Genomic DNA, 24383 nt, shown 5'->3' on the forward strand with positions numbered 1-24383 from the left:
ACATTTATTTAAAGGAAATTCACTGTACACAGTAAAGCACCTTTCTCGGACTTTTATCAACTCATTATATGAGATTGGTTCAGTAGAAGCCACCAGGGGGCACCCTCAGCACTGTCTTCCAGTTGTGTCCTACTTATGGTGTCCTGGACACTAGGTGACACTAGAAAATTGAAGTCTCTAGAAATGCTGCATCCTATTAGACTAGTTCAATAGGGAAAAACATAAACTTCAACAAAGGAAGTGACAGTGCGGATGAGTCGTTCAGTGGTGTGGAAGAAAAATAGAAATAGAGATCCTGGTAGAGACAAGAGACTGTGATTCTCATGACCACTACCTACCAACAGTCCCTTCTCCACATCCACAATCTGTAACTCCCCTATACCTATGTGCAGAGTGACGCCATGACATGTCACTGATACACCGGCTGCTGGTCTATGTCTTATGTGTGAAAATCTCCTTCAGTCATGAGGAAGAGTTTTCTTTAAAATATCTTCCTCAGAAGCAACAGAAATAACCAAGCCCCACAACTCCTATCGTCAATAACATGCCTGTTCTCCACTGGCAGCCACCATGGCCCTTCCTCCTTCCTGCCTGAGCCTGTGTGATATCAGAAGAATCAAACGCATAAGTCTTTTCTCAGAAGATGTGATTAAAGGTTGTGGTTGAAAGAATAAGAGACAAAGAATACGCTAGAGAAGCATCTATCACAAGTCCAGCACAGCAGTATGGGGGCTTTATTTTCTCTAGAATCTTGACTAAATGTCAACTCTGCATTCTAAAGGATAGGGACAAAGGAATAGACTTTTGGGCATTTGAGCAAACTATTTACTTAAGAAAGTATTTCTAGTCTTGAAGTCATGCTTCCCAGAAACATTCATTCTGCACATTCTCCACACCGTGCCTCCCTCCACCTCCCCTACCTAGACAGTGGCTAATGATCACATACACATTTTAAAGCTGTGCAGTTTCTTTCTACCTGTGACAGTCTGAATGAAAATGGCCCTCATAGGCTCTTAAGGAATGGCACTATTAGGAGGTGTGGCCTTTTTGGAGGAAGTTTGTCACTGTTGGGTGGGCTTTGAGATTTCAGATGCTCAAGCCAGGCCTAGTTGCTCCCTTTCTTTTCTCTTCTTGATGTCTGCAAATCCAGATGTAGAAGTCTCAGGTACCTCTCCAGCACCATGCCTGCCTGCATGCCACCGTGCTTCCCACCATGATGATAATGGACTAAACCTGTGAACTGTAAGCCAGCCCTAACTAAATGTATTCTTTTATAAGAGTTGCTATGGCCATGGTGTCTCTTCACAACAGGAGAAACCCCAACTAAGACACTACCCATTTGAATTGGGGGACCTTCTTAGTTAGTTTTTCCTGGGATCCCAACTGAGGGCTTAGGAAAATTCTCAGGGCAGGTGGCCTCTTACCTTTTCCTGTATTTTATTTTTTGAGACAGAGTATCACTACGTACCTCAGCCTAGCCTCAAGCTTGCAGTCCTCCTGCCTCAGCCTCTTGATTGCTGTTATTGTAGGTATGCAGCATCGAACCAGAATAGACTCACAGACTCCACTCTGGAAACTTCAGTGTTTCTGAACAATCAGGAAATGGGTTGAGGTAGGGTAGATAGACCAGTCCTTGTTTGTATGGGTTTCCAATATTTAATGTCTCAGCTCAAAGATGTTAGTGGTAGGAAACTGAGACATAGCCAGTGCGGACACTCTGACAGACATGAGAACTGACAGCTTGATAGAGTTAGTGGTACCTGTCTGACTGCCAGTCCCACCATTAGCCAGACCTCACATTGGAGCTGTGCAGGAGCCAACAACCTCAGAATTCCTGGTAACTTCCAAGCTGTCCTTGTGATAACACCCAGCTCATGATGGGCAGTTCAGGTCACATGGTAACTTGGTGTCCTATTGCCAAATGTTCAGTTTCTACTAAGACCTAATAGCAGGCCCAGAGCTGTTTTTCAAAGGGAAAACTGTTGTCTGCGGATGATGGTATAGCTTTGCTCCAAAATACCAAAGGTATCTTCTGTGATCCATCTACAGAGGCCACCCAGAGGTTCCAAACGGCAACTCTATCTACCACAAAAACCTCGAGTACCATAGAGTTTGCTGGATCATATGGTCCAAGTAGTAGGGCAGCCTGCACAGCAGCCTGGACCTGTTGAAGAGTCTTCTGTTCCAGGCCCCACAAAAACCCAGTGGCTTTCCTAGTCACTTGGTAAATGTGCCTGAGTAACACACCCAAGTGAGGAATGTGCTGTGTCCAGAATCAAAATAGACCCACTAAATGTGCTTCTCCTCCTATTGATGCCAGACAATGCAATCCTCTGCTACATATGTGTGGCTGGAGCCGTGGGTCCCTCCTTGTGTACTCTTTGGTTGGTGGTTTAGTGCCTGAGAACTCTGAGGTCTGGTTTGTCAATATTGTTGTTCTTCCTATGGGGTTACAAACCCCTTCAGCTCCTTCAGTCTTTTCTCTCACTCCTCCGTTGGGGTCCCCATGCTCAGTCCAATGGTTAGCTGCAGGCATCCTCATATGTATCAGTAGGGCTTTAGCAGAGCCTCTCAGAGACATCCATATCAGGCTCTTGTCAGCAAGTACTTCTTGGCAACAACAATAGTGACTGGATTTGACATCTTCATATGGGATGGATCCCCAGGTGGGGCAGTCTCTGGATGACCTTTCCTTCAGTCCCTGCTCCACTCTTTGTCCCTGTATTTCCTCCTGTGAGTATTGTGTTCCCCTTTTTAAGAAGGACTGAAGCATCCACATTTTGGTCTTCCTTCTTGAACTTCATATGGTCTGTGACTGTGAATGCCAATTTCCAAGTATATCTATCCCAATTATACATTCTGGAACTGGGGATATGACCACAGGATGTGTTCAGGCACCTACTGGACCTACTTTGAGTCAGGCATCAGTCAAAACTCCATTCAACCCCTGTCCTCCATAAGCCCCTACTTTAACTGGAGGGCCACAGCATTTCTTGGGATCTGTTGGGATCAGAACCAGTATCTGATAGACCCTGGAAAGCCTGATTATTTCCTTTCCCCAGTGTACAGTTACCCTTGTAAAAGCCTACAGGTCTCTCTGGGGAAGAACTGGAAAGAGGCTAATAGCAAAATTTTTAGGTGTCTTATCAAGATCCTTCCTCTGGGGAACCTGGCCACCCCTTCATTCAAGGGGTTCTGGGTCTGCAAACTGACTCAAGTCTGGAAATTGATTCACTGGCCAAGATTGCCTTTTGCCAGGATCCAATGTAGCCTCTCTTTCATTTGTTTGAGAATTTGTCTGCTTATAGAGATAAAACTGATATGTAGTAGGCTTTTTATCTATTTTGGGCCTGACAACACCATGACTGATTAGCCAGTACCAAAGGTCCGAACGAGTCATGCCATTATAAATTTCACCTCTCCTGTGCTGATCACTACAGGCTATGTCATTATAAACGTTGTTTGTCTACTCTGTCTATTATAATAACTACGATCTCCTTGTCTCTGTTGATTCAATGCTGCCACCTCTCTCTTGGTACCTTAGGGCCAGGTGGCAGCATTGAATTTTTTTTTTTTTTTCGGAGCTGGGGACCGAACCCAGGACCTTGCTCTTGCTAGGCAAGCGCTCTACCAGTAAGCCAAATCCCCAACCCCAGCAGCATTGAATTTAATTCATCTAATTGAGCAACATCTCCAACCCTAAGGTCTGGCACACAGAAAAGGGCAAGAACAACACTTTTCAAATGTGTGGTGCCCCTCTCACCAGTTTGCGACTCTTAGGATTCGTGAAGGCCATATCTTCTGGGCCTTCCCATTGTGGAGGATTAGGTTTTACCCAACCTATCTACTCTAGCATTGCAATTTCCCTGAGCCTTGTGACTTCATCTGGGTTCAGGTAAACTGCAGCTACTTCTCACCTGGTAGGTCTGAGACAAGCCTGGGAGAAAAGCAGGAAACAGAGGACAAACACTGTGGAGCACAGTTGTTAGCTGGGACATCTTCCTCAGTGGAACGGTGGAAAAACAAAACAAAAACCTTGTATGCACACATGGCTATATTACTAAATGTTACGGTTTGCCCTGAAGTTACTGTATTTTGATGCTAATTCCACTGCCCCAAGGACAGCTGCCTAGTCAAGGACTCAGAACTCAGGTGACTTCACCAGAAACACCTCTCCATTGAATCTGTAAAGTACAGGTGAGGGGCAGGTACAGGATAGAAGGAGGCCTGTCATTGGAGGAGAAGGAAGGATGGGCTGGAGAGAAGTTTGAAGGAAAAGGAGGAGAGGAGGAGAGAAAGAAGGAGAGAGAAGGCGAGAGGGAAGAAAAGCCATGGCAGGTGATGTTAAGATTCTGCTCTGTGTATTTACAGGTTGTTATCAATGTTCTTAAGGGATGGATGGTACCGGGCTTTGTATGTTTAAGAGGGCAATTATATCTTACCAATTGGGTCAAAGATTATTGTGTTGTGTCTTCTTTTATGTGAGGGTTTGAGTGTAGGAAAGCGTGCGGCTGGTATGTGTTTCCACCAAGATATCTAGCAGATATCTTCGGGCACTGAGGTGCCGGACCCAGCAGGGTAAGAGACACCAATACCTTTTTTATTTTTATATTTTTACAACAACAACTAAACATTCTATTAATAAACAAAACTGATAGAATGAATCTCTGTATGTATGTTGAAAGCGGATCTATTAGAATGTCTCACTAACAGTGGCTGTCTACCAATGGAAAGTTGAAGAATCCAGTGTGGTTCAGTCCATGTGGCTGGATATCTGTCTGTCTTCAGTATATACCAGAGTTTCAAAGAAGTAGGCTTTTTAATGCCAGAAAAGCAAAGAAAGAAAGGAGAAAAGGCAAGAAAGAACTCGCTAGCCAGAGGTAAGGTAAGTAGACAAAGAGAATGAGCTACCATCTTCAGTGTTCTTTATATATGTAGGCTGCCACCAAAAGCTGTGGCCTAGAGTAAAGGTGGATCTTAACAACTGAAAAAAATCTAGATTTAAGAAGGGTTTTCACGTTTCAAAAGCTATAATTAAGAGTAACCCCCACAGTACCCAAACTCTTTCAGGTTTAGTTAAGTCCACATGTAGTCAGTTTGAATACAAGGAATAGCCATCATGTAAGACAAGACAGAAGAAATGAGAAAGATTTACCGCCTGTGGCAGGCAAGGAGAGGATAGGAGTCATTTCCAAAGCAATGATTTCCTTCAAGAAAGGAAGCACTGGGATTTCACTGAAGGAGTCTGGCTATGTTCACATAAAGGTTTCCCTACCCCTATACATGTCAGGTTAGCCATCATTGGACTAAACGATGTGAAAATTCAATCTGCAGAGATTCATCCTATCAGGTCTGTTCATCTAGAGAACCTTTACTAAAACAGTTCTGTGTGTGAACGTGTGTTCACCTTTCCACTGAAGAGGATGTGCTGGCTAACAGTAGTGTTCCACAAGGTTTGTCTCCCAGGGTTCCAGTACCTACCAGTGAAAACTAGCTGTAGTTTACCTAAGCCCAGCACGAAGGATTCCACCCAAGCCAAATGAGAGTGTTTATTGGGGGCAATTCTCTAGTGGGCTCACTGATCCCAAGGATAGAGTTCACTAGTCCCAGAGAGGTCAGAAAAGTCGATATGGGGGAGTGAGGATAATGAGCATGGGTGGGGACAAAGAGAGAAAAAGCAAGCAAGGCAAGCAGGGAGAGAACAGGGAGGGGGGGTGAGAGGGAAAGTGGAGGGAAGAGAGAGAAGGATGGAAAGGGGTGGGGGAGGGAGAGAGGCAGAGAAACAGAAACACAAAGAGTACAAAATTTCTGGATTATATAGGAAGAGCTTCTGGGGAAAGGAAAACTCGGTCCCTGCACTGGAAAGTTCAAGGTACAAGGTGGGGTATCCCAGACAGGCCCTGATATGGGTGGGGACTGAGGAGTGCTGGGAGAACCTGGAGGCCCAGACAGCTTTGGTGTGTTAAATATATGAAGGTCAGCTGATTGTAGGGTCTGAATCCCAACAGCCACAAAACAAAACTCTTGTTTCCTCAAATTTCTCTTTAATTGTTAATATCTTGGGCACCCTTCCACTTGTGGGACAGATTAAAAACTCCACTGCAAGTTGAGCATGGGGGTTATGCAAGCTGCATACCTTGATTCCAGGAGGAGGAAGGGTAAGAGCCTACTGAGTGTTGTGAGCTGAGTTCAGGTTGAAGTGAGGACCGGGTGAGCTCAGGGTCACTGCCCACGAAAGGGAGGAGCAAGCGGCTGGGCAGTGGTAGGTGGTGTGGTGGGTCCTTCCGGGGGCTGGGCGGGGAGACAGATGAGAACGCTATTGGAGGACAGGCACAAGTGCTACTGAAATGCAAATCCCTGTAGATCTGGAAAAGGTCTGGCTTCAGGCTTGATGCTTGGGCCGGCAACTGTGTACCTACACTGTACGTTCAGCCCCTCCTACCCTTACGGAGGTGCTCAAGTCACTCAAACTACTGGCCAATCGGAGTCTTCAATGGACCTGCCAATCAAAAGGGAAGGCGGGCTTTTCCGGGTGCCTAGGTGTAGGATTCGGTTAGTAGTTAAGCAGTCTTAACTGGTCCTGGCTGCTGTGCTCTCTGTCCTGCCGTTGGATTCTCTGAGGCATGTTCAGGCAAGCTCCAAAGTTGCGACATGGTGAGCACAGGGTCGGGGGGCCGGGCGGACGGGCATGGGACTGAGCAGTGGGAGGTGGTGTGGTGGGTCTTTCCCGGGGCTGAGTTGGAATCCGCGGCTACCTGTGAGGTCTTAGCCACTCACTAGACCCAGCGGCAGTTTCTGAATAACTTCCTTGTAGGGGCTGCAACTGTGCAGAGCATTTGGCTTGTGTATGGAAAGATCCTTGGCGTTATCCCAAACTCAGAAGCCTAGTTTCTACAGTTCTGTTTTCAACATTTAACATTAAGGTGTAAGATCCATTTGGAGTTATTTTGTGGAGGTTGTGGAAGGCATCTCATGTGCTGGGTAGCAATCCAATATCAAGCTGTAATTGAAGGATTAAAAATTAATAATAAGCCGCCTAGCTACCCAAAAAGAAGAAGTAGGGTCTGTGAGAACATGAACTTTTCACCCCTCCCTTGCTGTACAATGGTTCCGGGAACATTCTTGCATGAAAAGTTTCCTGGAACAGCCACAATGACCCATAGCCTCCGGCCACAATGGTCCAATGGCCCTGTAAAATGTCACTACCCCTAATCACAATGTCACAAAGTCCTGGGTGTGTTGCCTAGTGTTACACATGACTAGTATATGACCTAACTGTATGGGCAGTTTATGGTTTTGGAATTCCCCTCCTCCCTCCCTCTTGATCCCCCTGGTTTGTGGTTTTTTTCCTTTATAAGCTCTGTGAAAATTCAGGTCGGGGTCGAACTCCTCTACTCCCTGTGTGGTGTATGAGTCTTGACCCCAGCATGCTGGCCTGAGCTCTCGTTTCATCTCGCTTACAATAAATCTTCCTCGTGTGATTACAGCAGGTCGGTGTCTGTGTCCTACTGGGTGCGCGTCTTTCCCGAGACTTGAGTGGGGGGCTCCCTTCAGGGGTCTTTCATAATGTAAGAGTAGAATTGATGATGTAAAGGATTTGCTAAAGGTTAGGAGATAGCAAGGCACACTAAGTAGAATTTAGCTGAGAGAGGACTGCCTGCAAAACACCACACGTGTAAGTAGTAAGCTAACTAGGCCTGTTAGAGATTAGGATGCTAGGATACACAAGTTTGTTCACCAGGATTGTCCAGAAATATGGCACCAGACCCTGATTTGCAACCAGCCACTAGGCCCATCTCCATATCAAAGAGCAGGCCTCTAACAAGCTGATCAGTGGGGCATTACAGGATCACAATCAACAGTAAGGCCTGGTGTGCCATAAAGGTTTAGTTTTCTTCTTGAGAAAAGCATTGTTCGCCACATGGGCAAGATGACCCCTGGTGACTGTAAGACCCTCGCTCTAGTCTCAGAATGGGTCACCCCAGGTGACAGGAGAGACTGGTCTTGATGTAAAAGCAAGAGGTCGTTTAATAATAACGAAGCTCCGGGCCAACACGTGTCTCACCCAAGAGACAGAGGAGTTGAACACGAAACTCAAAAGTCAGACGGTTATAGAGACAAAGCTAGGGGGTTTTGGCGTGGTTACATACAATTGGCTCATTCAAACATAGCTGTGAGAACAAAGCAGAGAGAGTACGTGCTAGAAGTCAGGGGCTGGAGGACACCTAGTTGAGATATGGCCCGGAGTGTGCTAGGGGGAGATGTCTTCCTGCCAGACGTCCCATGAATCAGTCCCATTAACTCAGGCTGGTTCCTGCATTCCTTTTCCTTATCTTTATGGCTTGCCAGTCCTGCCTGGACAGTGTTTCCTGTGCTCCTTTTTCTTTATGGCCTGCTAGTCCTGGCTACAGGGCTTAGCCCTGGGTCTGTGGCCTTTTGGGGTTTATTCTTTTAATTTTGTATCTCCAAACCTAGAATAATTCTCCTTTCAGTGACAACCATTAGAAAAGGTAAAACAACAACAAACACTGTTGTATTGAGTGCTGGCCTGATCAAGCTACACTTTCCGTCTTTTTCCTGAGGACCCCGTGTTTGAGCTCCTTCTGAAACTCAGGGACATGCTTGGCAGAGCCAGTAACCATCTAGGGCCTAGTCCTTGGGAGCTTTCCCTGGAGCCCTGCGTATAGAGATAAAACAGCTCCCCTAAAACCAGGAATATGCTTGGGGCCAGGGCATTTGGGAGGGGTTGCTTAAGATTCTGAGAATACAAGTCTTGCCACAATATGGGCTCTGGGTCCCTAGGCCACTATGGGCTTGGTAAGGAATATTTTTGAAATACACTGAGTTCCTTGTGCATCACTGTTTGATTAGACTTTTCCTGAGTGTGTCCCATTATATGATGTTTCTGCTAACTTTGTAGTTTAACCTTTCTGCTGACTTCATAGATGTCTCCCGTTTTTTTCCATTTCCCTCATGTAAACTGTATACAAGGTGACATTCTTCTTAAGCTTACTTAGTTTAAGACTCTCGCCCCCCACCCCCCAGCTTTTATACTTTCTACCTTCTCCTTTTCCTATGTTTTTCTTCCTCTGAGACCTTCCACTTAGGACACTGTCACTAACCTACTGTTTTAGGGCACTGGTGTACTTAAGAAACATCCTGGAAATGTTTGCTGTGTAAATGGCTTATCTAAGTGGCCAGACTTGTAGCCTCCAGTTTATATTTGAATTGTTCAAAACTTAACCTGGAACCTGAACCTAAGACAAACCTAAGGGTGACAGCATACATGGAATGTAAAATCTACCTAGGCTAGATTCTCTTTTAGCATTTTAGACCCAGCTAACTGGATCTTTGCAGGTCTTTGCTACTTTGTGGTTTCTTTTTCCCCACTTTTAATCCCCCTCCTCAGCCCCCCTCCCCCCACCCTCGTTTCACCCCCTAACACCAGATAGGAGAGAAACAAGGATGGAGGAGAAAAAGATCCTTGAATCTGAAAGATCCCATGCAGAGAGACCCTTACTCAAGTCTTGGGAAATCTCGGACCCCAGACACAGAGAGACCATTTTGGATGTAATAAGCAAAGGCGAGGTTTATTACTGAGACCTATTACAGAGATCTCCGCGCCGACACGTATCCCGCGCAGGAGACAGAGGTGTCGACCACGAAACTCAAAAGTCAGAGGGTTATATAGAGAAAGCTAGGGGGTTTTGGCGTGGTTACATATAATTGGCTCATTCAAACATAGCAGTGAGAACAAAGCAGAAAGAGTATGTGTTAGAAGTCAGGGGCTTATCAGGGTCTGGAGGATGGCCCTGAGTGAGCTGGGGGGAGATGTCTTCCTGCCAGACATCCCATGAATCAGTCCCATTAACTCAGGCTGGTTCCTGCATTCCTTTTCCTTATCTTTATGGCTTGCCAGTCCTGCCTGGACAGTGTTTCCTGTGCTCCTTTATCTTTATGGCCTGCTAGTCCTGGCTGCAGGGCTTAGCCTTGGGTCTGTGGCCTTTTGGGGTTTATTCTTTTAATTTTGTATGTCTAAACCTAGAATTCGCATAATTCTCCTTTCAAATCTAGTTCCTTGTACTCGATCCAGCAGCGTCAGTTCAACAGTCTCTGCTGGGGGGAGTGAAGATGCAAAGCCAAGAGTTAGATTTGGGGGTACTGCTGGTTAATACAGCTGTCTCGAGTTTGTTTTTCATAATTTTTATGCCCCATAGTGCCATAGAAAGCAAAGCCACAAATTAACAAAGAATTCTCCAAAATATGTTCAGAATATCAGTTCTTATCCAGAGGCACCTCCCTGTTCCTTCCACCAAGGTTGATAGAACTTTCAGCCCCTCCAATCATTCCATGCCTCAGCAGGCTGATAAATTTGCCTACAGCCCCTGACCCACTTTGAGTGCCTGGGTACATACAAAGAATAGGGTCAGTTGTAAGGCACAAACAAAGTAGCCAAGTGTGGGGAGCCGACTTGCCTGAGACCCCAACATTGAGCTAATTAGGACAGACAAAGAACATAGGAAAGCTCACCTAAAGGACAAGCTCAGTGGAGAAAACCTAAGGTTCTAGCTAAAGTGCGGATACCAATCTGGGGGTCAGCATTGCTCAGTAACAAGGCTTGCCAGGAGCGCTGACAAAAATCTGGTGTTCCAACAGGTTTGCCAAGTGGAGGCTCCTAACCTTTTTTTTGGGAGCTAGCTCCATACAGACCTTTGCAAAAGAACCAGCTTCCTATAGACTCCTACAGACCCAGGGCTGTGACATTTTGCTGAGAGCCAGTTTCCTCCAGACCCACAGATAGTGACCTTCTACTAGGGCCCAACTTTCTACAGACCTAGGCCAACATCCCACAGGAGTGAGCCAACTATCCTGTTGCAGGATGGGACAACCAAGGAAGAAAAAACGTGTAAACAAAGTTCCCGAGGTCACTGTATTGTGTTTATCAAGATGACCAAGATACGAGGAACACATTACTCTGTCCCATCCAACAGGACAGTCAGTCAGGGTCCAGGGGGGTACCAAGAGGAGAATGGGGGACAAGAGACTTGAAGAACTCTAATACAAGCGTCTGATCAAGGTGACAATTTTATTCTTGCTCTGGTCATATACTATAGCAAGACTGGGGGAGGAGGAAATCTTCAGGGGGCTGGGAGACCTCGATGTATTAGCCTATGATGAAGTTGGCTCACACCTGCGGGATGTTGGCCTAGGTCTGTAGGAAGCTGACTCCCCCACAAAGGTCAGGAGCCTCCACTTGGCAAGGCGGTTTCTAAGCAAAGCTGACCACCAGATTTGTATCAGCCTTTCTGTAAGCTTTCCTAGAACACTGTTTTTTTGTTTTTTTGTTTTTTTTCCCACTGAGCTTGTCCATTTGATGAACTTTCATCTGTCCTTTGTCTGTCCTAATTAGCTCAATGTTGGGGTCTTAGGCAGGTTGGCTCCCTCAGCTGTATTTTTTTTTTTTAAACTTACTTTCTTGTCGTAGCCCACTGGCAAATATACTTGTCATTTTCCTAGAAGTGGTACCAAGAGCTCTCCACACCTGGGAGAGTAGAAGATTCTAATAAAATACAAATTTACCACACTAGGGCTCTGTCTGCCCCTAGGGTGTGGTGGAAGGGCAGAGCTGGGAAGGCCTGTGCTGAGTCATGCAATCTCTAATCCTCCAATAGAGGGGCTGCTACCATTCTCTGGGGAGCCTAGCAATCAGGAGGAGCACCAGTGGGAGGTAGCTTGCAGGTTCTTTCCATATTCTCTGATGTAGTTCATCAGAGAGCTGTGAGGGAGATTTTGCAGCCACCAGGAACAACAGGTTGGCTCAGCTATCAGAGTCCAATCTGACTGGACTGATGTGGACTGTGAACCAGACTGTGGTGCTGTTGGTACATGTGGTGTCCTGGGCAGAGGACCTTGGCCTCTGAGCCTCTCTGAGTGTGGATTCCCTGGGGAGGAGGCTCTGCATCTGGTTATAAGGTGTGTTGATTATAATATCACTGCCCAGTGTGCACACAAGCATTGCTCTTGGTGTGCAGAAGACAGATTTCAAAACTGAAAATCCGGTTTCTAGAAGTTCTGAAGATTGTATTGCAAATTTATTTTGTGTGATAAATTTTACAAATAGTTTTGAAACTGGGAGGGATGAGGTTATGAGAATCATCCTTTGGCAATACTTGGTTAAAATCCTTTTACCTTTCCACTATCAGCAGTCACAGTGAATGGAGTGATTCAGGGAAATTCAGTTCCAGAGTCCAAAAGGAGTTTCTGAGATGCAGAGGTTTCTCAGGTGTGCAGGGTGGGGTGTAGGTGGGTAGGGCAGATTCTACATCATTACTAAAATCCACATGGCATCATGTGCAAGCAGACATTAAATTATTCTTCAACCTTCGTTTGTGTGTGGGTTCAGGGGGGCTGGGTTTGTGTGAGATCACACAGGGGCATTGGGAGCCGCAGAGCCATAACCCTCCTTTCTTACCACCTTCACACAGAGAGTGTGGGGTCAGTAGTGGCCGGAGGGTCAGAAATATAGCAGTTTAGGGGTCAGTTTGAGTTATTTTTTGTTGGAGTTGGGAAGTCTGTGTTTTTTTTCCATTTGAATACACATGCAATCGTAGGTAATATTGGTCAAGTTCACATTTTTCCTGGCTGAGTTTCCTTAGGTCTTTTGATTAAAACTTGACTATAATTTGGGGCTTATGTTCTTGCCTTTTTTTCTCTACATCTCATTTTTTCGCAAATGTGCTAAACTTTTGATCGCTGTAGCACTTTGTTAAGTACAGATGGAATCTACACTGTGCCAAAATGTGTACTATTTCTTTATAATCCTGTTGATGATTCTGAGGTTTTTTTCACATGGCAAATAGCTTTGAAATCAGCTGTCCTGTTATGTATTATTAGACGTTTTCTTTAGATTGTATTGAATTTTTGCTGCAAATTTAACATACCGAACATTGCTTTTTTAACATCACTGTAATGGTGTTGTTTACAGTTATATAAGTTGGTAAAAGATATTCTCCATAATAATTCATTTAGCAAGCTATATAGTACATGTGTGAAACTGAAACTGATGTGAAATAATGTCCAAAGCCATAGAAAGAGGACTTTAGTGTAGACTTTAGTGACACAGAATTCATCCTTAGGCTCACGTAGGTCTTTATAAGTATGACTTAATTGAGAAAGCAAAAAGAGTGAAAATAAAGCATGGTCCAGAATTGGACAATAAATCTGGATGTGACACAGGATTGTGTCTTAGCACTAAAGTCTGATAGCAGTAGGTTGGGATTTTCCATAGATACCTACTAAAACTAGTTAAGACTATGTTTCTATAGTTGTTGTAAAATTGTGCATATTTAATATATGTATTCTGATACATGTGTACGTAATACCTACACCCAAGCAACCCCATTCAACAGAGTGTTGTATAGGAATCGAGGCTCGTGCCCAGACAGACCACACCTGGCCAGTACGGTTCCACGTGAGAGACTTTCATTGGTGCTGGGGATGGGGGATGCACAAAGGAGGGGAGGAGACAAAGGAGGAAAAGAGAAAGAAGGGGCGACGGTCAGGAGGGGTTGGCTTTTTATTTGGGTAGGGACATAACTTCTTGCAGGTGAGGGTAGGAGATGGGCTAGGAGGACACTGGAAATATATGACAACAGATGCTCAGGTCCCTTTCACCTCTGGGTGACGTCACTGCTATCGCTGGGTTTGGAGACAACCTGCAACCATAAAGCCGATTCCTCATACCAACACTAAGTTCTCATAAAAATGACAGAATTGCCATGGATCCCAGCAGTCTTCTCAGTATAGTTTCCATGCACTTGAAATTAGTTTTAAATCGTTCCAGAATGCTCATGTTTCTTGCAGTTGTATTCATACTTGCCTAAATATGAAAATAACATCAATGCTCATTTGTTGAGGACCAGCTAGGTGCCTCTAGGCGACCAAGGGTGCCTTGGGTTAAAGAAGTGGATAAAGGATTATGCACTTGTAAAGACTCTCACAGTCAGTGCTTTATTGTCATAAAACAGCATGTAATTATAGCTTAAGCATTATCAACCCATTTCTTTCTCCCATATAATTTTAACCTTTAATGCACTCTTATTATCAGATGGATATGGGAGCTTGAACCATGTTGTCAACATTGTAGGTAGCACTCGAAAATGAAGGGTGACCAAGTCAACTCAGTCAGTCAACAGGGTCTCAAGGGAGGGAGTGAGGATTGAAAGGAAAAAGAAAATAAGACAATATATAGCATGATTCTAGTGAGTGCTGAGGCTGAAGTGGGTTTATTTTTTCCAGTCTGCTTTTCTACCGTTTTTAGTACAAGCAAATAATAAGGTCAATTCTAGGTCAAGGAACAAACAAGGCACAAAGACCTGTGATCATTGTTTCTAAGGGCTCATCAGTTTGACAAGAGAAAAGGACTGGTTCTAGCCCAAATGTAAATATTCTTACCTGAACCTACTGCCTAAGTCCTAGTCCATGGTCAAATTCCTCCCAAATTCCTATAGAAGGGCAGAAAGCAGAGAATCTAGCTGAAACAATCTCCTTCAAAGAGTTTTTTTTCCTAATGTTTATTTAGAACATTATGTGGAGAAGAGAAGTGAAATATCAAGCTTTCTGTAGCAAGAGTTGTTGTAGATGAGAAGCAAATGTGTTATTATAGTATGCTGTAAAAATGCAGAAAGTGGCTTTATTTGGATGGCATGAGAGCCCTCTGCCAATGAGTCATACTGCATGAAGAAGTACAATGGAGGTTAAGAAACAGATTGACGGGGACTGGAGAGATGGCTCAGTGGTTAAGAGCACCGACTGCTCTTCCTGAGGTCCTGAGTTCAAATCCCAGCAACCACATGGTGGCTCACAACCATCTGTAATGAGATCTGATGCCCTCTTCTGGTGTGTCTGAAGGCACAGTGTACTCATACAATAAAATAAAATCTTAAAAAATAAATTAAAAAAAATTTAAAAAAAAAAAAAAGAAACAGATTGACAGGGTTGGGGATTTAGCTCAATGGTAGAGCGCTTGCCTAGGAAGCGCAAGGCCCTGGGTTCGGTCGCCAGCTCCGAAAAAATGAAAAGAAAAAAAAAAAAAGAATAGAAAAAAAGAACCAGATTGACTGTTTTGTTTGAGTTTAAAAACTAACAATAAATTAGAGTTGAACAAACATGTAAAAGTCTTAGATAACTGACTCGGCTCTTTGTTTTCTCTGCCTTTAGTAACTTATCTTAGATGGTAATACTTTCATTTTTGCTTTGGAGAAAGCGTTTAAACATTTAATATTTTTATACATTGGTTTATTTAGGCTTAATGCATAATATAGTTAATGTAGCGATTTTGTACAACACCTCATTTATTTCTATTTGAATAGTTATTCAAACATTAGTTTTTCTTAAAAACAATTATGAGTATTCCTTTGGAATGAAATGAAAAGCATTGTAATTCCACATTCCTAACTAGTGAAATCTAACACAAGAAAGTAACTCCTTTTGTTTCCTGCGTAATATATATTTCACATTGCTGAGAACAAAACTTCTGATTTCACATATAGAATGGGCCCAAGATGAGCTTGTCATGAATTCCTGTGTTGCTGAGTATTTGATCGAATTGTGAACCCAGAGACTGTCCAATTTACTGGCGGGGGCGGGGGGTGGGGTGGGGAGCTGTTTCTAACTGGTATGGCTCAGCCCTTAGTACACACCTTTGCTCTCAAATGATGAAGGTAAACATAGTTTTAGAAGGAAGCACTCATGTTCGTAAATAATGTATAATTGAGTGACTGAAAAAATGATGAATCAGGGAAAGATCTGACAGAATAGGATATACCCAACTCTCAAGAGAAGAGGGAAAAGAGGCAATATAAGAGGAAGCAGTGAAAGAATAAAAAATTCAGCTAATATGTCAGAAGTTTAAAAATGCTATCTCACCCCTAAGAAGCCTTAAATACCTCAAATTCCAGACCCTGCCTTCTATCTGTAAGTAGGTAAAAGGTCACATTTCTTGAGCCTGCTCTCCCAAGAACTAGTAAAAGGACTTAAGATAAGGCCCTTAGGGCTGGAGAGATGGCTCAGTGGTTAAGAGCACCGACTGCTCTTCCAGAGGTCCTGAGTTCAAATCCCAGCAACCACATGGTAGCTCACAACCATCTGTAATGGGATCCGTGATGCCCTCTTCTGGTATGTCTGAAGACAGCTACAGTGTACTCATATACAAAATAAATAAATAAATACATTTTTAAAAAAAGGAGAAAAAAAGATAAGGCCCTTAGATATGCGGTTCCCGAACTAGTAAAGATAATAGAAAGCTTCTCCCAGCAGCTAACTGTCTGCAAAGTTAAATTAGAATCTTAACAGAACAACCTTGAGAAGCAGGAAGCTTCTCCTAGGAACTAAAGGGAACACAAAGTTAAGCAATCTTGAGAGGCAGGAAGCTTCCTGTGATTTTCCAGTGACACCACCCCTGCTGCCTTGGGCTGTGGTTTCTCCCTTTAAATACCCTTTCTTCCAGCCTATCTGGGTCGAACTCCTATGCCCCTGTGTAGGATATGAGTCTAGAGCCCAGTGCACTGGTTCCTATCAATAAACCTCATGTTTATTACAGCAAGGACCGTCTCTCGTGAGTTCTTGGGGGTGAGTCATCCCGAAACTTGAGTGAAACTCTCCCCGCTCTGGGGGTCTTTCAGCAGCACAGAGGGTAAGAGGAGGAGGCAGTTTTACCTGGAGAATTTTACAGAGACAGGCAGGCTAAAGACAGAAAAAGAGAAAATGAGCAAGAGAATGAGAAGAGAGCAGTTGACTAGAGTTCATTTGAGACCAAGCACAGCAATTCAGTCAGAAGTGAAAGACACAATTTGAAGTGGTTAGCATGAAGAGTTTGAGCTAGAAGAGCAGAGTTGACCAGCCAGAGTTCAGAAAGAACAAGAAAGGGTGATTTTGGTTGGGGATTTAGCTCAGTGGTAGAGCGCTTGCCTAGCAAGCACAAGGTCCTGGGTTCGGTCCCCAGCTCCGAAAAAAAGAAAAGAAAAAAAAAAAAAAAAAGAAAAAAGAAAGGGTGATTTTATTCAACAGTTAAGTCTCAGATGCCCAAAACACTCAAGTGCCCGACCCTCCTGAGCCCACTCAGTGTTTGCCCCCTGCTGAGCCTTGCTGATGCAGGTTGAAGCTTTAGTTCCTAACAAAGGAACATCTTGATCTTTCAGTTTGGCACCTGGGCTGAATTCAGTTCCTGAATTTTGTTCCTGTTTTTCACCTGAGGGCACAACCTATTTTTCCACTTTGCTCCCTGGATTTCTCCACCCAGTGAACTTGGGGTGTATATTCTGTGAACCTCAGTAAAGCTTTGGCATTTTCTTTGCACAAATGACCCCAGTCTGTGTCTTTTGTTAAATCCCCCAGGCCTATGCCCTGTCATTCTAGACCTAGATAAGATTGTACAGAATCTATAAGCTTCCTTGACTAGGCCTAGATTATCAGAAGCAGGAAGTAACCCTTCAAGGTATTTTTACACTTCTATGTCATAGTAACTGTCTACAAAAATAGAAAGAGAACTGTATGTATCACAATCATGCTGCCCCTAACTTTACGATTTTGCTCTTCTTTGTTCGCTATAGCTTCCCTCCTTTGCATTTTCATTAAAGCAATATTGAATTAAGTTTTTAAATGAGGGTAGATTCTCATATAATATATCCTGACCACTGTTTCCCCACCCTACACTCCCAACTACCCCCCACTTCTATCCTTTCCCCAAGATCCACCCCCCCCCCACCCATTTCCTCTTCAAAACGGAGCAGACCTAACAGACAAAACAAGATAGAAAAAGACAAGGTGAAAGTCTTCATAGTGGACAAGGCAACCTGATAGGAAAAATCTCAAGATCAAGCCAAAGAATCAGAGTTACACCTGCTTCCACTGTTACAGTCCCTCAAAGACACCAAGCTAACAGCCATAACGTATCAGCAGAGGACCTGGCATAGACCCATGCTGTCTCTATGCTTGCCATTTAAGTTTCTGTAAGATTCCTAGAAATCCAGTCAGTGTTAGTCATGGGTTTCCTCTCATGTCAAGGGCCTCAAGTTAAACCAAACATTGGTTGGCCACTCAAACCAATTTGTTACCATCATGCCCCAGCACATCTTAGGAAGGATCAATTGTAGGTGTGTGTGGGTGTTGGGCGCAGAGGGGGTGTTTCCAGGTTTCTCTTTCTTCTTTTTAGCCTGTAGAGTACCTTCTCTCCTCAAAGAGAATAGAACACCGGGGTGAAGGCTCCGAGCCTGTACTAGCTTGACCTCTGCATTCAGTGAACTGTGTGGAATTTGTCCTTAATGATCAGTCCCTGCTGTCAGTTATCTGAGAGAAAAGTTTGTCCTTGCATCAGCAAGGATTGTTGAAGGAGCTCAAGGGACCGCCTTGGCCAAGAGCTCAACCAAATGTAACTTATTAGCAACATCGAAGCCCTGTCTGGTTTCAAAGGATGGTCAGTTCAGACTCCATATCCTCCATTACTAGGAGTTTTCATTAGGGTCACCCTGGTCATCCAGGAAGTTGTCATTGTACTGGATTTCTATACTAATTCCAAATAACCCCTAATTCCAGCTGTTTCTACCTGCATTGTACTTTCCCCTGCATCCCCCTCAACTGATCCTCCCTACTCCTGTTCCCATCAAACTCTGGTCTACTCACAGAAATTATTCTATTTCCCCTGTAGAAAGAGATCTGTGCTTCCTCCCTAGAGTCCACCTCTTTAACTAGCCTCCCTGGGTTTATTACTATTTACCTAATAGGTAATATCCACTTGTAAGTAAATGCATGCCATGTTTGTCATTCTGGGTGTGATTTCTTTAGTTGCATTTACTTGCCTGTAAATTCATGATGTCATCTTTTTAAACAGCTGAGTGATACTCCATTTTATAAATGTACCACATTGTTTGTTTACCCTGTAAGGTTCAAAGTGAGTCTTAACTACCAGGAGATCCCCCAAGTGAGGCATGAGAATGGAGTTTAATGCAAAGGTAAGAGTTTATTTTCGGGTGTGTCAGGGTCAAGATTCTATCAGCCCCTCGTAGCGAGGGACTGGAAGGTGACCCCAATGGCTGTGACAAGCAGTTTTTATACTTTCAGAGGTACAGGTTACATTAGCAGGTTTACAGTTCAAACTTATATGGCATGCCTTTGAGCTCTTCATCTGGGACCAGAGGGTCAGGCTAAATGTACTACAGGTACATTTTGCAGGATTTTCAAGAATGTCCCTGCTCCTCCCAAGAACTGTGGGTGGAGAATGGAACTTGTCCTAGCCTTGACCGGAGGCAGTTGATGTAAAGCTGGCAAAAGCCCTTAGGGTCCCCATAACCTACCTACTTTCCACCAGGCCAAGCCTCCTGACAGCTCTTAGGCTTCAGTAAGAACTAGGGTCCTTCAACCCATTCTTCAGTTGAGGTACTTTTCGGTTGTTTCTAGGTTCTGGCAAGTGTGAATAAATATGCTATGAACATAGGTGAGCAAATGGCCTTGTGGTAGGGTGGAGCACCTTTTAGATAGATGCCCAAGAGCTTTATAGCTGTGATTTGAGATAGATGGATTCTCAGGCACCAGGACTCTGAGGAAATGCTCATTTCCATAGTGGCAGTATTAGTTTGCACCCTACAAGCATGGAGAGTTATTACCCATTCTCCATATCCTTACCAACATGACTTGTCACTTGTATTGATCTTAGCCCTTCTGACATGTGCAAGATAGATTCTCAAAGTAGTTTTCATTTCCTTGATGGCTGAGATGATAATGATTTCTTTAAGTATTTCTCAGCTTTTTGAGATTCCTCTGTTGAGAATTCTCTGTATAGATTTATACCACCCCCCATTTATTAAGATGTATTTATTTAATGTAATCGAGTACACTGGAGCTGTCTTCAGACATGCCAAAAGAGGGCATCAGATCCCATTACAGATGGTTGTGAGCCACCATGTGGTTGCTAGGAATTGAACTCAGGACCTCTGGAAGAGCACTCACTGCTCTTAACCACTGAGCCATCTCTCCAGCTCCTATACCCCATTTTTTAATTGAATTTTTTGCTTTAGAAAGTCTAATTTCTTGAGGTTTTTATGTATTTTATATATTAGGCCTCTATAAGATATGGATTTGTTTAAAAAACTATTTTCCCATTGCTTAGGCTGCCACTATGTCCAATTGACTGGGATTTTGCCACTTCTAATCCTATTTATTTATTTATTTATTTATTTATTTATTTATTTATTTATTTATTTATTGGCAAAGAGGAGAAATGAGGATTGGCCTGTAGTTTCTTAAAATTGTTATTACAATCTTGTACTTCATGTTCAAAACACTTTCTGTCTGTCTTTCTGACTCCTTTTATTTTTGATATCATTTATGTTGTGTGATTCTATTCATTATAATCTAATTATATTGTTTCTCTGGAAAATGAAAGACCTTCACCTAGAATTTTCTCTTCTGAAAATTTACTATGTCATGAGTTTCTTGAGGTTTTGATAGTTTGGGAAACTGTTACTGTTTTAGTGTCCTCTTCTGAAGGCTTGCCTCTCCTCATTTCTTGGCAAATCTGTGTTTTCCAGTTGTTGCAATCATCAATTTTGGGGTTTGTGTGCATATGTGTGTGTGTGTGTGTGTGTGTGTGTGTGTGCGCGCGCGCGCGCGCGCGCGCGCGAATGTGTGTGTGGTTTGTGTTTGTTTCTTTTTTGCTACTTAAATGACTGATATTGTTAACACATTTGATATTTGATTTGGGTTTTTTAAACTTTCTGATATATTATTGCCTTTTTGTCCTAGTTAGCTTCAGTTGTGAACATTTTAGAGCCTACAATCATCTGAGGGGCTCTCATCTGAGGGCATGCCCTCATCAAAATGCCTGGATGCTGTATCAGTGAGAGATTGTGTTGTGATGACTGATGTGGGAATGCTCTACACTGAGGGTGGCAGGATCCCTGAGCAAGTGGGCCTGGGCTGGGTAAGAGAGCTGGCTAAGTATGAGACAGTGACCAAGAAGGAAACTAAGATTTGTTCATGGTTTTTGCCTTTTCTTGAAGCTTGAGTTTCTATGCTAAGCTCCAGAACTTATGGCTGTCGTGTGACTGGACCAAACAAGTGAATCTGTTTATTTCCTGAGATGCTTTTGGTTAGAGAATTGAATCAAAGTAGGAGAGTAGCAAATTAGAACGAAAAAAAAAAGGTTATTTTGTTGCTGGACAGAAACTAGAGAAACTAGAAATGTTCTCCTTTGGAGGAAAGTGGTAAATATCAGGGCTTGAGATGGCAATACAGCATAGTAAGCTGTATTCAGAGCTTAGTCGGCTGTTGTTGTAGCACCTGGAAGACTGGAGTCATGCAAGTAATGCAGTCAGAAGTTGAGGTCATAGGATTTCAGTGGAAAATAGACTCCATGAAAAATCTAGCTAGAAGTCATTTATATGGTATTTTGACCCCAAATCTTTCTTATTCTGCCCATGCACTGAGAAATTGAGTAAGGCAGAATTAAAAAATGATTAGCTATATTTCTTAGGTGAAATATTGAATCTGTTAGATGATTATTACTAGTAACTCATTTTGGACTACAAGAAAAAAACAACAAGTTGAGCAGAAATAAAGGCAAAGTCTGTGGTTTGTAGAGAAAAGCAGCCCTGGGAAGTTACCCATGGCAGCCAAATGCTGAGACAGAGGCATGAATTTTCAAAGAGATTATTACCATTAAAGAGAATGTCTTTGCTCAGGATTGGAAGCCTAAGAAGGTGAATTAAGGGAAACAGTCCCTCCTGCTAAGCCTTCAGTTAATGGAAGGGGGAGTTGGCAAAGTCATTCCTAGACCCAGGAAGGAACTTCATATAAAACCTGCTACTACTGGTCCAAGCTTGGTACCCAAGTTCTGGAAATAAGAAATATGGAAAAATAAGGTTATCACTTCTTCCCCCGTGGTTTCAGTTGAGCACTGTTCCAGCCATCTATGTTTGGCAGAGTGAGATCCCCAGTGAGGGAGGACACTATGAGAGTGCATGGGATGAATCTGAGGATGAAGTCTGAGTTGCATTTGAGACTACAAGATTTAGAGATACCTAAGTTGTGAGACACCTGTCATGGAGAGCTGCATATAGCAAGTGGAGGTAACAAAGCCAAGAGATGTATGAGAAGTTGCAGGGATATGGCCATCTAAGCCTTTTGAAACTGAAGCTCCTTGTATCTGAGACAGAGATGCAGGATTTGGTGTTTGTCCTGCTGGGTTTCTTGCTTTGGTCCAATCTTCCCTCACTATGTACACATTCCTCTCTACTGGAATGGGAAGGGGTATTCTGTGCCTTTGTATGTTGGAAAGATATAACTTGCTTTCTGATTTTACAAGATGTGGCAATCAAGAGTGTCAGAAGTGATTCGAGGCATTTGAAGAGTGTATAGGCTGCAGGCTATTAGGGTCATGGGAAGCTCCTGATTAGCTGCCTGTGAGGGATGGTTTTCCTAGAATTGATTTGTTTGGACTTTTCCAGTTTGGGAAACAGAAACTTAGGCCTAGTTTCCCAACCTGTCAGTTTACAACCTGTCATGGAGGAGTCAGCCTTGCTCTGGCCAACTCAGTTCTCTCAATAAAAGCTTTCGTAGGAGGAAACTTTCTAGATGATTAGTTATTGGGGATGACATTTGGATGTCTATAGACTCAACCCATTTCCTGTGTGGGGTGTGTGTGTGTGTGTGTGTGTGTGTGTGTGTGTGTGTGTGTGTGTGTGTGTGTATTGTGTAGTGGTTGTACCTGATTAGTCAGCTTCCTTCTTATGTTGTCTTGCCTTCAGCATTATAGACTCTAACCCTAAATCACATAAGATGCAGTTGAAGCAATTGCTATTCAGTGCTAAGGTATTTTGCAAGCCTGGTGTTTTTTTATCATTTTAGTTTTGTTTTTATTTTGAGGACAAAGTTTCTCTATGTAGCCCTGGCTGTCCTGAAAGTAGCTGTTTAGAACATGCGGACTCAGATGTAAATGGTCCACCTGCCTCTGGCTCCAGAGTGCCAGGATTAAATGTCAGCCAACATGCCCAGCTTTCTCTTTGTTTGTTTGTTTGTTTGTTTTTATATTATTGGCTGATGGGTTGGACTGTGGGTTTTGGCACATGTCAAGCATATGCTGCTGTGTTGATCTTCATCCACGTTATGAATTTTGAAATTTGACAGAGAGCATATTCTGTTTCTCAGGTGGCATGTATTCATGACATTAATACTGCCTGGCTATATTGCCTGAGCTTTCTGAGTCATTGGACTGCAGGTATATGACATTTTTCCTACCTGTTGCGTTTGTGTTGATTTATTTTAATGAATATGTATATTTTGCCTGTATGAATGAATATGCACATCATGTATGCCTAAACCCCATAGTAGTCAGAAAATGGCTTCAGAATTCCTGAACTTGGAGTAATCAATAGTTGTGAAGCTCCATTCTAACTACTGGCAATTGAGGCCAATTATTTTTAAGACCAGCAAGAGCTCTTCACTGCTGAGCCAGCTCCTTTCCTATGTTGCTTATTTAGGATCAACATTTACATTGCCAATATTTTCAGCTATCTGTTTAAACATTCATTCCCTTTTAGTAAGATTTCATTACTGTTACAGTTTAAACTGGGCCATCTCAAGATTCTGGAAGATGAATACAGAACTGCAGTGAATGTAATTCTTTGTAGGGACTCTAGTAAAAACCTCTGAGTCCTTTCTATCTTTCTTGTTAGTTTGATTGATTTTTCATAGGGGAGACAGGGTCTTAATATGTACATCTGGCTGTCCTGGATAGACCTCAGATATACCTGCCTCTGCCTCCTGATTGCTTGGATTAAAGACATGAGCCTATATACTCACTTGATATTTTTTGTACTTAGTAAATGTTCATACAATTTTTCTGATGTATGCTCAGTGTTGCTTGCCGTTCTCTCTCTCTCTCTCTCTCTCTCTCTCTCTCTCTCTCTCTCTCTCTCTGCATTAATTAACATTTTTCTTGCAAGGCTATATCCTACTCAAAAAGCAAAGAAATGACAGAGGTAAACCTTATTACTCACTTTTCTTCTAAGATGATTTGGTAATTAACATTAGAACATCTGGGTCAAGAAATAAGTGGGGGAAGCACCAGAAGCATACATTTACAGTGATATTGGTATCATGGATTCTGTTTTACTAATGTATGGGATATTTCAGGATGCATTGACCTATGATGATGTACATGTGAACTTCACTCGAGAAGAATGGGCTTTGCTGGATCCTTCACAGAAGAGTCTCTACAAAGATGTGATGCTGGAGACCTACAGGAACCTCACTGCTATAGGTAAGACAGTGAATTTTCTTTCAGTTTTTAAAATAAGGAAACAAATGTTCCTTTGTTACTGTTGCTTTTC

General features: G+C 43.2%; 1 protein-coding gene across 14 annotated transcripts in view; it reads left to right on the forward strand.

The window, feature by feature from the left end:
- LOC120094815 (zinc finger protein 431-like) overlaps nt 1-24383 on the forward strand; it is a 51681-nt gene that overhangs the window by 23370 nt on the left and 3928 nt on the right. For 3 of the 14 annotated variants that reach the window (XM_039084905.2, XM_039084904.2, XM_039084909.2), the window contains exon 2: nt 24187-24313. In XM_039084905.2, coding sequence (XP_038940833.1) covers nt 24187-24313 — 127 coding nt within the window. Of the gene's footprint in view, nt 1-5735; nt 24314-24383 lie in introns of those variants that run through there. The other 11 variants (XM_039084902.2, NM_001409278.1, XM_063266591.1 and 8 more) reach the window with 10 other exon arrangements.

The sequence above is a fragment of the Rattus norvegicus genome, chromosome 9 (genome assembly GCF_036323735.1).
Source record: "Rattus norvegicus strain BN/NHsdMcwi chromosome 9, GRCr8, whole genome shotgun sequence".
Taxonomy (NCBI): domain Eukaryota; kingdom Metazoa; phylum Chordata; class Mammalia; order Rodentia; family Muridae; genus Rattus; species Rattus norvegicus.